We start from the raw sequence: 12,326 nt of genomic DNA, 5'->3' as shown, positions 1-12,326 counted from the left end.
GTTCTCTAAATAAGAAATTCAGCCTGTGGCAGGCACTTGAAATGGAAATTTTTTAGACTAAATAAAAAGAAGTTAACAAATTTATAAGCATCAGAAAATGGATTTCTGAAATGAGAAGTTTTACATAAAAAATAATTAACAATGCTACCACATATACTTGTAATACCACGCCTTCCTCAGTTTTGCTCAAGGTATTCCTCACTGCTCAGAGGGTAAAGAATATTTTAGGGTTTCAAGCTTACTCCACCTAAACCACTGAAGTCAATGGTAAGAGCCATTCAGCAAGAACAAAAGATGTCTACCGCAACACTTCTTGGAAAAGAGCTGATAAGAGTCCAATATTTATAAGACTCAGTGAAATTTTTGGAGATTAACTTGCATAACAGACAAGGACAAAACAGAGAAGGACTAGAAGGAAAGGTAAAGGCCTAAAGAATTATCAGCAATGTTTAGTAAAAGTTTTTTCTCAAGTGAACCTGATAAAGGGTTCCTTCTGTTTCGAAGTGCAGTATACTATACAGTGCTATTTACAAGACTCTGAACAAGTTGTTCTAGAGACTCAGGAAATTTTCAGCTTATCAGGAAGTTTTATTAACCAGCTAGTAAATGGCATAGTACTTCAGACTTTAACACACATGATTTTGTAGCATACTACCATATCCATAGCCACGAACAATAAATAAACATATTAAAGCCCAAATGTTAATATCTTAGTGATCATAATATGTAGAGCCCAATCCAAATTTTAGTGGAAGTAATTTCGTTGACTGTCACAGGCACGGATTAGATAATTCTTGCATCACAGCAATGCTCAGAAGAATTCATGACTCATTTGGCCAAATATTATTCTTTCTGATGTTTCTAAATAGCTGACCAGTTAGTGTGATCAAAAATATCTGAGAAAGAAAAAAGAGTGAGTTAAAAACAACAAAGAAAGTGTTAATACTCAGTCATGACTCAGTCAATCTAATTGCTAACCTGGCTCCTATGAATGACACTGCAGAAGGATATGAAGGAGAGTGATCAGAACATGTGCCTGAAGGCACAAGCCGAATTCTCTGCTCTGGCACAGGCTTGCTGTGTGACCTCCAGCAAGTCACTTGGGCCCACATCCACAGAAGTATCTTGAAATCTAGTGGCACATAATTCAGTAAAGTGTTAAGTGTTTCAGTGCCCTATTAATCCAAATATGGTTGGACTCAATGATCTTAAATGTCTTTTCCTACCTAAATGGTTCTATGATTCTTGGTCTTAACCTCCTGAATGGAGGTAACAGCTCTTTCCTATCTGACAATGAGGGGTCAATGATAGCACACTGAGGATCGAGAGACACTCATGTACTGCACTACTGAGGATTAGGTGAGTATGAGTAAGAAACATTTCCATTACTGAACTGGCCCACTCCATAGCCAGAATGTTTTTACTACATACCTCTATGGGAAGGTACTGCCTATGGAAGAGGTAAAATAGGTCATACTTTTAATGCTCTGAGTAAAAATGAACTAATCTCATTTTCAACCTCACAATTTCAGATAGTATCAAAAAGCCTTCTGCCTGCTTGATGGTACTCAATGTTCAGGGTGTCTGTGGAGCGAACAATCAATTCTTGTGCCATTATTCATGAGATTTTGGTTTGATATTGAAAGCTTTATTCCTTTTTATCCAATAAAATTTTCTTACAGATATGTGGGTGGAGGGGTTTCATGATTTCATATTGTTTGATTTAGCTTGTTCATTGACTAGATTCTGTACAAATAGAGGACAAAAGAGGTCTTTTGCCCCACAGATTTTACACTTTCTTTAACTGCTTCCTGTCTTTGCAATGCTGTTTGCTTTCACAAGACAAGTCAAACATTTCATTCAATAAACTTTGGACACCAACATCCGGGATGGTGCTCGAATATATGGGAGTGTGTTGGTAAACAGTACTCGATGTTACTTCTAATTAAAATTGATGGAAAGCTTTACAAAATTTCAGAGAGCATGCCAAAACCAAATAGCACTGAATTGATTTTTACCCCCACCAGAATATCAATATTCTGTGTTTTTTTTCTTAAACATACTCTTACCCGTGTAATTAGCAGGCTGACAGTAATTGCAGTTAAGATCAAAACATTGTTTTCAAACCAAGTATTTAAATATTCTTCACATCCCTAAGCAAGTACAGATGAACAGATTTCAAGAACAATCATTTCAACTTTTGAATTCAGATTGCATCTTTATAAGAACATACTTTTAAAATATATTGAATAGAACTTTCTGCATGTTATGATGGGTTCTCATATTTACTTGCCAGAAAGAAAATACATCAGTAATGTGTAATGAGAAGAGTTCGCGATAACATTTTAAAAATTATCTGAACTAAACAGATTGTTCTTACGTAAATCTAACATTTTTGTATGGAAATGTTCCAGAGCTTGTGACTTAATCAAAAGGGAATTTGCTTTTGTGTGAATTTAACTGAGAGATCACCTTACAAGTAAATGTTTAAAAGAATATTTTCAAGTTTTCTTTGATTCTCATGCATTATGCATCCCAAAAGGGATGTGCATATTTTCCAGATTACTGTCTATTATATTGCTTTTTTAAAATAAATTAGAAACTATTACATAGATTAAAAATAGCTATAAATATACTAAAACATATAAATAAATGCTTTCTATATTTTGAAGTGATCTTTTAATAATGACAAGGGTTTGTAGAAACAGGGAACAATTCCAAACTGATGAGCGAAGGAAGACAACATCAGATGTCATTTGACAACATTCTTTCTATTATTTACTGTCCTGCATTCTCAAGAAAGAAGCTTTGCCCATTGAATTATTTGTTCTCATTGGATAGTCCTATTAACACTGGAGGGTTTGTAAAAGAGAATAGTACGTATCACTTTGCTCCAGCTCACTTGATGATATCTGATGGTCCTATGCAAACTGGTCCCTTGATATTAAGACTTGTAAATGCTAACATGAACTAGTCTCGGGAAATACATCTCACATTTCAATGCCTTGCTCATTCCTCTTATCCTGTAAATTATCGGAGATGCTTTGGAAACAGATAATACAAACAGGTAGAGACATTGCCGACATTCCGTAAGCAGTGAATAGTAATTACAAGTGGAAAATGTACTGTCTACTTTCTATATACTGATGTTTTCCATTGTCATCATTGATTTGCACAGCATGGATTTCTGAATGCCAAGATGTTTACTACTTCTTAAACCACTCCTAAATGTCCCTGTGATATTGATCAGGCACAACTCCTGTTTTCTTGAAGTATCCTTAATTTAGAACTGCCTACATGACTGACAGCTAACAAGTAAAAAACAAGGCTTCAGAGTGACCAAAGACAAAACAATGAATATTATTAATAATTTGGCATTTGTAAGCCAAGTCTTGGTGGAAAACATGTTTTGTATATTTTTTTCCTAAGTCCATTTAGTAGCAAAAGTTACATTCTTCCAGACAAGCTCTTTACTTCTTACCATATTGTATGTTGAATCCCTTGAGACATCACAAAACCATTTCTTCAGACCAGATTTTGTGCATGAACATGGGATCCAAGTACTATTTTCCTTGTTTTTATTCCTTTCCCACTGTGTGACATTGTATCTTCCACAGCATTCCATCTAGAATAGAAATCCTGTAACTTGGTAACTCCAACACCTATAACAACTGTCATACAGAGGAATTTTCACCCCAAAGAGTGCTAGCTATCAGTTAGTTGATTAAATTAGCTGGATAGTTTCACTCTGTATTCAGCAGAAAGAGGTTTCTGCAAGGGAGGATTCATCCTTGTGTATGTATCATTTCCCATGATATGCCCTGAATAGTACAGAGTTAAGAACAGTGAGATCTTGAAATATACTTTTGAAAGGAACTGTCTTTGAAACTCTAAACTATTCTGGAACACATGTAAACAGAAAAAAAAAGAAAAAATTACAAACCCAGGTTAAAGTAAAATATTTTGACTATCACCTTTAACCTTCCAAAGTAATTTCAGTGTAGAAACTGTGTGTAAGCAGTAAGCTATATTAAGCATGTTCTCACTGTGAAGTACAACAAAAAGAAGAAAGAAAACTATTTATTATCGGAAACAACATAATGAATGTTATTTCATAATGAATGCAGTAACAGGGACAGATTTTATAAAGCGTATTTTAATAAATAAAAATTAAAACAGACACTCTGCTTTGATCTAAAAACATAAATAAGAACCAGGTTTTGAAAACTTTCAGTTATTCCTTTGTCACTTCTAATGTCATATTTGCAAAAATTCTCTGCTCTTCGCAAGAAATCTTTAGAAAGTCTCCCTATTCCAACTTGTGTTTTAGCAGTAATTGATCTCTTGTGAACACATAGCTCAAACTTGAAGCACAAAGCAAATACTGTGCCCTGTTCAAACGGATTATCAGCTAGCTCTTCCCAGAAATCTGTTTCAATATTGGTAACACAAAACCAAACCATCAATCAGCTGGAGAATGGAATTCTTGTCATGTAGGAAATTCCAGCAGTTTTTCACTCTGAATCAGGATGAAACTTCAGAAATGTTTGAATTGTTTTGTGGGATGAAAAGTCTGCCATATTTTAGCTCAGAGGTGTCAAACAAAAACATCTCATTTTTGTGTTCTGAAGAGTCATTCCAAGATACACTGCTTCTAAATTTTGAAAAATTAGATAACTTAGCCAAAACTGTCCTTTCTCTGTAAAAGCATTAAATTTCAACAACTCTGTAAGTTCAGTTAAAAAATCACCGGCTTTAAGCAGTACATTAAATATTACCAAGAATATATAAAAATATAGTTCTTCTCTAATACTGTTCATGATCTCAGGCTTTTTATTTTTCTCATGGCAGATGCTGATAATATTGTAAAGAGCTGGAAGCATGTAACACAAGACTTGGGGACGGCACTGTTTCAGTCAAAAGTGTGATTACAGTTCACCTTTTATCTGGCTTAGATACCAACAGAAAAATATCCACAGGACTTTCAGATCTGCCACAATTCAAACATGCCCACCGGAGTAGGTTGTGGGTAGGTAGCTTTGCTGAAATCTGTGCTCCCACAACAGTTCAATAAAACTGAGCTCATGTATACCAGCACATAGTCTAGCCACACCATTGACATAATGGGGTCACCATTAATCACTAGAGAAATCATGAATGCAATGAGAGGAGACTGGATTTTCAAAGAACAGATTTTAAATATACATTACAAATGCATTTGTAATCTTGAGTCTAGACATGTATGCTCTGTGAGTTATCTGGAATCATACATTATCTTCAACGTTCGTGGAGAACTATGTAACTCACCTCTGCAAGTCATATTAAGGGACTCACAGCTGATCTATAGAAGCACATTAAACCATATTAAACTGTTAAGCTCTAGTGTTTGTAATTAAAAGCTCATGATGCAGAATTAATTTGAAGGGTGGATAGCAGGCCACTGGGCAAAAACATTGTTAACAACTTCCAAAATAATAGCTCCCATAAAAATGCTTTAAAGGACTTTTCTGAAAAAGGAAACAAATTACATGCTGCCAGGCCACAAAAATTATTATGATTAATAATTAAGTACACGTGCTGAAAGTATTGATTTCCAAGGTCATTTGAGGCTTTAAGCACTATTTCTGAAACAGACTCAGTGCAACACCTATTCAAATGCTCTGCTTTGACCTCATAGCATCTCTGCTTGTCCATGGTTCAGGTCAGTCCTGAGACCTTAGCAGATCACGTATTTTATATCTAGCACTGTTGAAGATATTACAAAAGCCATCGTTTTTTTCAGCTGCAGTAAACTTCAGTGACCAGAACTGTCTGCTCCAACATACATCGACAAGTCCTTCAAAAGCCTAATCTCATCCATAATAATCCATATAACAGCAAGGAATCTGCCCACCAGCATCAGGTATTAGTAGCGGATCTTGACAAATTATTCATTTACTAAACGAGTTTGTTTTTAAAAGTAAGTTTTGATTGGCATACACATTTTTGGTTGATGCAGTATTTTTTGTGGTGATATTTCGTGGGGTTTTTTCCTTACATTGTGCTGCACAGAATTCAGAATGTTCCACACGGGTTCCTGCTCAGCCAGACTCTCATTCCCATATTCAGAAATAACTTCATCAATTCTGTTGTTCCATTGATTGTGGACCTGTTCATAAATATTTATAGTATTTGATATATGCATACTGGTAAGACTGTGGATGGATAGTACAATCCTTGATCTTTTATTGATACTGAGGTTTCTTCAAGAGTTACTTACAAGCACCAGCATTCTAATCAATTTGCCAAATATGATCTAAGACATGTCATAGCCATTGCACTAATGGGAAAGTTGAAAGCAAAAGGGGAAGATAAATGAAGTAACCCAAATCACATACATAGCACAGGGAGACACAAGGTGATTAGCCCAAATGGAGTCAGAAGAGCCAGGGAACATAGTCTGGATGTACCCGATCTGTCCTGAAAGATGAAATCCTGCCTCTCATACTTATTTTTAATAAGCATAGCAACATATAATAATAAGCTCAAAACCAAAATTGATTCTAGACCTAATGTGATACAAACTTGCATGAACACCATACAGCCTGGCCAGGACATGGATTGCTTTGGGCTAGAGGAGTTAGCAGCTCATGTTGGCCCTAGATTAGGCATCTTTGCAGAGACCATTAAAATACACATTCAACAGTAATTGAAGTGGACAAGTTGACCACAGAGTGTGATTATAGAGAGTGTAGCAGGGAATACATGCAGAGGAGAACTCCTAGATCACTGAAAGGTTTCATTACAAAGCAAGAAAACAATGAGGCTTCTCCAAGTCATTCCCCTAAAAACAAAATTCAAAAGCTTGCGCAGTGAATGATGATGTTACCAACACTTAATTAAGGTTGAGATCAAGTGCAATTACAGTTGATATAAAACAAATTTAACTGCAATCTTTGAACCAATTTTCCTAGCACAAATAGTTGATTCCAGAATGCATCATTCCTGACAGTTCAAATCTTTCAATATGTAAAACCGTCACATAAAACAGGGAGGACTCCATCATTATAAATTAACATTTAATGGAAAAATCTTAATGATATAGGTTCACTCTGATAGAATAAAACTAATTTATTTGTGCTGTACCCTGCCTGAATAGCAGCAGGACTTGGAGAACTGTACAAACCTTATGAGACCAGTGTCATGGGAGGTTTTGTCAGACAATAGATTTTGGAATTATGGAATAGGGAAGTGGCCAGACCAGTACGGATTCAGTACAGATTACCTCCCATACTATAGTGTGAGGGGTGCTCAAGCTATTGGAGTTGCTATACATAGAAAAATAAATGACTGAATAAAGCTTCAAAGCAGTATAGTTACTAGTGACAACAGCTATGTTGATATTTATTGTTGCTTCCTGTGTTAAAAGCAGATACATATTCCTTATATTAGATCTCTACTTGGACCTAAAATACAGGCTCAAACAATAAAACTAGTAATTCATTAGTATACTTTGCATGCCGTGATGCCAGTGACTCCTACTATCAGTTGCAGAGTGGACTACTGTTGTCACAGGCTAGCAGATGCAGGCTAGCGTCTAATGCTTTCTCCTACCTCTGCTGATGCCCAGGAAAGAGGGACTTTCTGGGTCATCCCTCAAAAAGGAATAAAACTGTCCCTTATACTGTTGATTCCACATTCCTGAACAGGAAGAGTATGTTTTGCTGCAGAGGAGAAACTGGAAATATATTTCCATGCACTCCTCTTTACAACTATTGAATTATGCTGAATTTCTCAAATTAAGTTTTCCACATCTTCTGCTATGGCTGGTTGACATGTAGAACACTCAAGTTCAAACACATGGTGATACAGCATACAGTGAGGACTATTAGAATTTTTTTTAATTAATTGCAAGAAATTATTTTGAAATTTTCAGCAGCCTCACATAATTTAGTTACATACCTCATCTTTCTTCACGAATATCAGCACCAATGTTACCATCTGGGTAACAAACACCAGGATTTGAAAACCGATATACTGAAAAAGACCCCCAAATTATATATGAACATAGTATTGAACAAGTGAGCAATGCAATATAACACTCCAGAAGCTGATGTATAATCCTTCATGACTATTATTTAGAGTCATTCCAACAAAAGCAAGAAATATTTTTTTCTGCAAACCCTCAGAAAGTGACATCATAGTCTAAGAGGCAGGTTTCAGGCAAAGCACAACTCACTGTTTTGGACTTAAAGACAAAGCCATAACCTTCTTGGAAGTGAAGAACAAAAGTTGCTGTTAAGCAGCTGTGCTCCACTGCAGAAAACTCTTATTTCATTATTTCCTGTTTGAATTATCATGGTACCTAAATCTCATGCCTAGTCAAGGACTCTTTTGAGCTATGAGACACACAAACAAAACAAAAAGATAGTTGATTTTGTTCATTTTCAGTGAGATCAAATTTTCACCCATAGTATCTAGATATTGTAATACTAGATATTTCCATGGAAGTTGGAAATGAGACACTTCTTTCTCTTTCATCATATAATAAATTGTGAGGCAAACACTACATGCCTAGGGCAGTAGCAGAGAGGAAGAAGGAACAAGACTCCTGGTATTAGTACCTGGGCTCCTCTCACTGCTGTACCAATTGATATTTGTAGTGCCTAACAAATGAATCAGTAGAACAGTTCTCTGCTTCAGCCTTCACATAGTCTAAAACAGATCGCTCAAAAAGGGTGAAAATGAACAAAAGAGAAACGAAAAAATGTAATCAAGGTGAGCATTAGAATGTATAGCTACAGTGTAATTTTTCAGAAATCAAAGTGCTCTTCCATTAAAAACCAGGAATTGTACATAGATATGGAGTATCCAGGTAGGTCTACACAGGTAACAGCTTTTTAATCATACTCTCCGTTTCAACATTGTAGCCATACTGTAGCTACCTGTGCCTTCAACCTGCAATATTTTGGGGCAGGCTTTTCTTTATTTCTTCAGCTCTTCCTAAGCATGTGAGCACACACTGACAGATAGTTATTCTGCATCGTTTCAATACTAAATTAATTTTAAACCCCCTAAGTTAATAAATACAGTGATTAAAATCTTTACTGCATGAAACTGCAAGTGTTTTGTCATTGAAAACATTCATGCAGTGATATGGAAGGATCTTCAGTTTTGTTCAGATTTCATTTGAGCCACAACTTTAGATAAAAATATCTTTCTATCAGCAGATTTGTTAAGCACTGTATGTGGAAATCACAACATCAAGACAGGATCACAGTTTTCATGCACACAAAACTCCCTTTCATTTTACAAGAAAGCTGGAGTCTCATTTACACTTACTGTGACTAGTAGACATCTAATTTCCATAACACTTCCAAGGAATCCCATGGCTGATGTAAAAGTAATAACAGATCCAATTCCAAGTAATATACAAGAAATATATGCCACTAGCTCATTCTTGCCTGAAGAAACTGTAACACAGTGCAGTCATACGGTCATTTCTCTTTTTTTTTTTGAGACTTCCACTTAGAAAACTTATTCCAGAAAAACAATTAAATGTTTGCGATGTCATTACTGAAAGGATGGAAATAGTAGAGTGATAAAGGTGTATTATTGTTACTTGTGCTATCTACAGTCACAGAAAGAAAAAGATATATTTTCATAAGTTCAGAGGACGGTAACAACGTATGAGATGTAAACAGAACATACTCAATTGAACAATGTGAACCATTCACAATGAAATCAGAGAACAATTACAAGTTTACACATTTTTTCTGTTTGCCAAAAATTAGCAGCACACATACAAATCCTATGTGGACAAAGATACAGTTCTCACTAAACACAGACTCGGATTCAATGTTATCCTCCCTCTTTGTGACTGAAAACTTTCCCCTTTCCACTTTAACCATTTTCGCACAGATATGGAAAGTAGCAGGGGTCTTCATTACTTCCATCTCAAATGCTTCATCCAAGAATTGCTATATTGGATGATTCCCATCCCATTAGTTGGGAACTGATGCTCCTTGGCATAACCAAGGTTGACCAAGGCTCTTTGAGAGCACACCTGTTGTTATGTGACCCAAAACTTACTTCTCTGTGAAACCATTTGATAGACACTCTGGGAAAAAGGAATATCTATATGTAGAGGCCCAAGCTCCAACTTGTTTATTCCACCCAAATAACCACCCAAAGGACCTATAATCTTGTTAAACGCAGGCCAAATGCAGTCTGGTAAACTATATAAAGAAAAGATCAATAGAGCTGAATTATATTTCAGTGATTCATCTATAAGCTGTCCACCAAGAGAAATACATTGTATAAATTATAATCATATATAAATTGTAGATATACTGATATATATTTTCCCTTATTTTGATAATCATACTGTCTAATGACAGAAAATATATGCAACATAAAAAAAATGCATTTCAATCCAATACTGCCACCTTGTGAAAAAAAATTCTATCACTGTTTCTGTTGATTTATCCTGCAATCATACGAAACAAAAGAAAAATTCTATTCATACTCACATAGCACACTGAATAAATTATTTCTGTCAAATAAAAGCCACAGACCGAATGTCAAAAGCATAAGACCCAGAGCCTGGGAAAAAAAGGAGGATTATTGTTTTAATTCAAAACATATTTTAAAAATTAATTTGAAGCTGCTAAATAAGAAAAAGAAAACAGAAATTTTACCAAGAAAATTCCATTTAAGACATTTAAGTAGTACTTCTGTACTTGTATTTTATCTCTTATTTTCATTCTTCTGTTTTCAGTTTTGAATCACAGCTGAAAAAATAATCATATATTCAGTTCAATATGAAACAGATATAAATAAGCCTTTACAAATAGCTAATCCATTACAATGGGATTTATTTTCTTCAGATAATGTTTTATAAATTTAAATCGTCACCTGATACATTGAACAAAAAAATAGTAGCAACAGTAGAAGCGTCAAGACAGTGTCTGGTCTCAATTGCCTCTAATGTTATACTGTACACATGTATTTCTTTTTTTAGCTTTTTTTTCTTAACTACTAAAGACATTTGGAGAAAGCATGTATGTAAGAAGATTTATATTGCAGCAATGGCAAGAGTTACATAGCCTGGTATAAACTTGTCCTTATATTCGTCAATACACTTAATTTACTCTGTATTGAGGATACCAGCTGAAATGAAGAGGGAGAACCACTGTAAAGATATAAGTCCTCTTTTGTCTACAAGACCTGATTCAATTTTTGTTGAAAATAGCAGATATAGCCTAGTGATTTCAGTTTGATCCACCACAGAGTTCCAGCAAAGCCATGAGAGCTGTCAAATGGTGCTTCCAACTGTCTTGTACTAAACTCTGGAGTACGCTTTACACTTTTGAAGTGAATCTCCCAGTCACTCCCACTTACTTTTTTCCTCTGTTTTCTCTTGCAGAATATAACAGGATGTGAAAAGTTGAATTCCTTTCAAATGAAACTAAATCAAAAAATGCACTTCATCTGCCATCAATAGCAAGTGGGTGCTTGGTCAATGGAAGGGCAAGCAGAGACCCTGCCCATAGCAACTGCCCCTGAAATACATGTAAATTGTATGTTAGAACCTGAGTACCAACTGTATCGCCTTTGCAAATGCATGCAAATGTTGACAAGACCACAGTGAAGTCACATCGGCGTTCACATCTTGAGCATAGTTTAGCATATTTCAGCGGGAAAGAACCCTAGCACTGTAAAGTCTCTGATGCAGGACTTCTTTTTTTATATATCATCATTATTATTATTATTATTATTGGAGACCATATCTTCTGGGCCTATCAATATTTTTCCACAGAGAGTGAAACTTATACACTTGTCCTCCACTTCATGTTCCCTTTCACCTGTCTTGCTTCTGTAAACATACTCCGGCATTTTAGTTTGCCTGGCTTTGCGGTACAAGCTGAGAGGAGTCCAAGAGCAGCAGTGTTAGAAGATGGTTTCTGCAATGGCAGCCAGCTGCAGTTGTCCTACACTTCTCATGTGTAAAGCAGGCAGGCACACAAACATACACAGACACGTGAACATAACCAGCAAAGGCATATTCTTCAGAAAGCATTTTCTAATGCAAATGGATTTGTTTGAAAGGAATTGTTCTTGTCTTCTGTCAGAATTACTACAGACTGATTACAATAAGAAGTTATGTCTTCTGTTATTTGTAAAACAGAAAAAAAAAAAGACAAAGTTGAAGCTCCTGCAGTCAAAAATATCTTGCGTTAACAACTTGTTTTACATACAAAACATATGTTACATATGTATCAAATTTGTTGATTAGAAGAAAAGATTCAGCAAACACAAGCTTTGCCTGCCCTGTCAAGATCCTC

At 35.5% G+C, this 12,326-nt stretch overlaps 1 protein-coding gene across 1 annotated transcript; it reads right to left on the bottom strand.

Annotated features, from left to right (window-relative positions):
• Positions 1-821: 821 nt before the first annotated feature.
• TSPAN19 (tetraspanin 19) lies at positions 822-11,867 on the bottom strand. The gene is given in 9 exon segments (XM_009702420.1): positions 822-896; positions 2,070-2,153; positions 3,482-3,625; positions 6,038-6,148; positions 7,942-8,016; positions 9,322-9,452; positions 10,512-10,584; positions 10,680-10,772; positions 11,847-11,867. Coding segments are annotated over 9 exon segments (807 nt in total).
• Positions 11,868-12,326: the final 459 nt, after the last annotated feature.

The sequence above is a fragment of the Cariama cristata genome, unplaced genomic scaffold, assembly GCF_000690535.1.
Source record: "Cariama cristata isolate BGI_N322 unplaced genomic scaffold, ASM69053v1 scaffold10846, whole genome shotgun sequence".
Taxonomy (NCBI): domain Eukaryota; kingdom Metazoa; phylum Chordata; class Aves; order Cariamiformes; family Cariamidae; genus Cariama; species Cariama cristata.
Note: the sequence above shows the minus strand (reverse complement) of the source record. Positions and strands in the feature narration are given on the sequence as shown.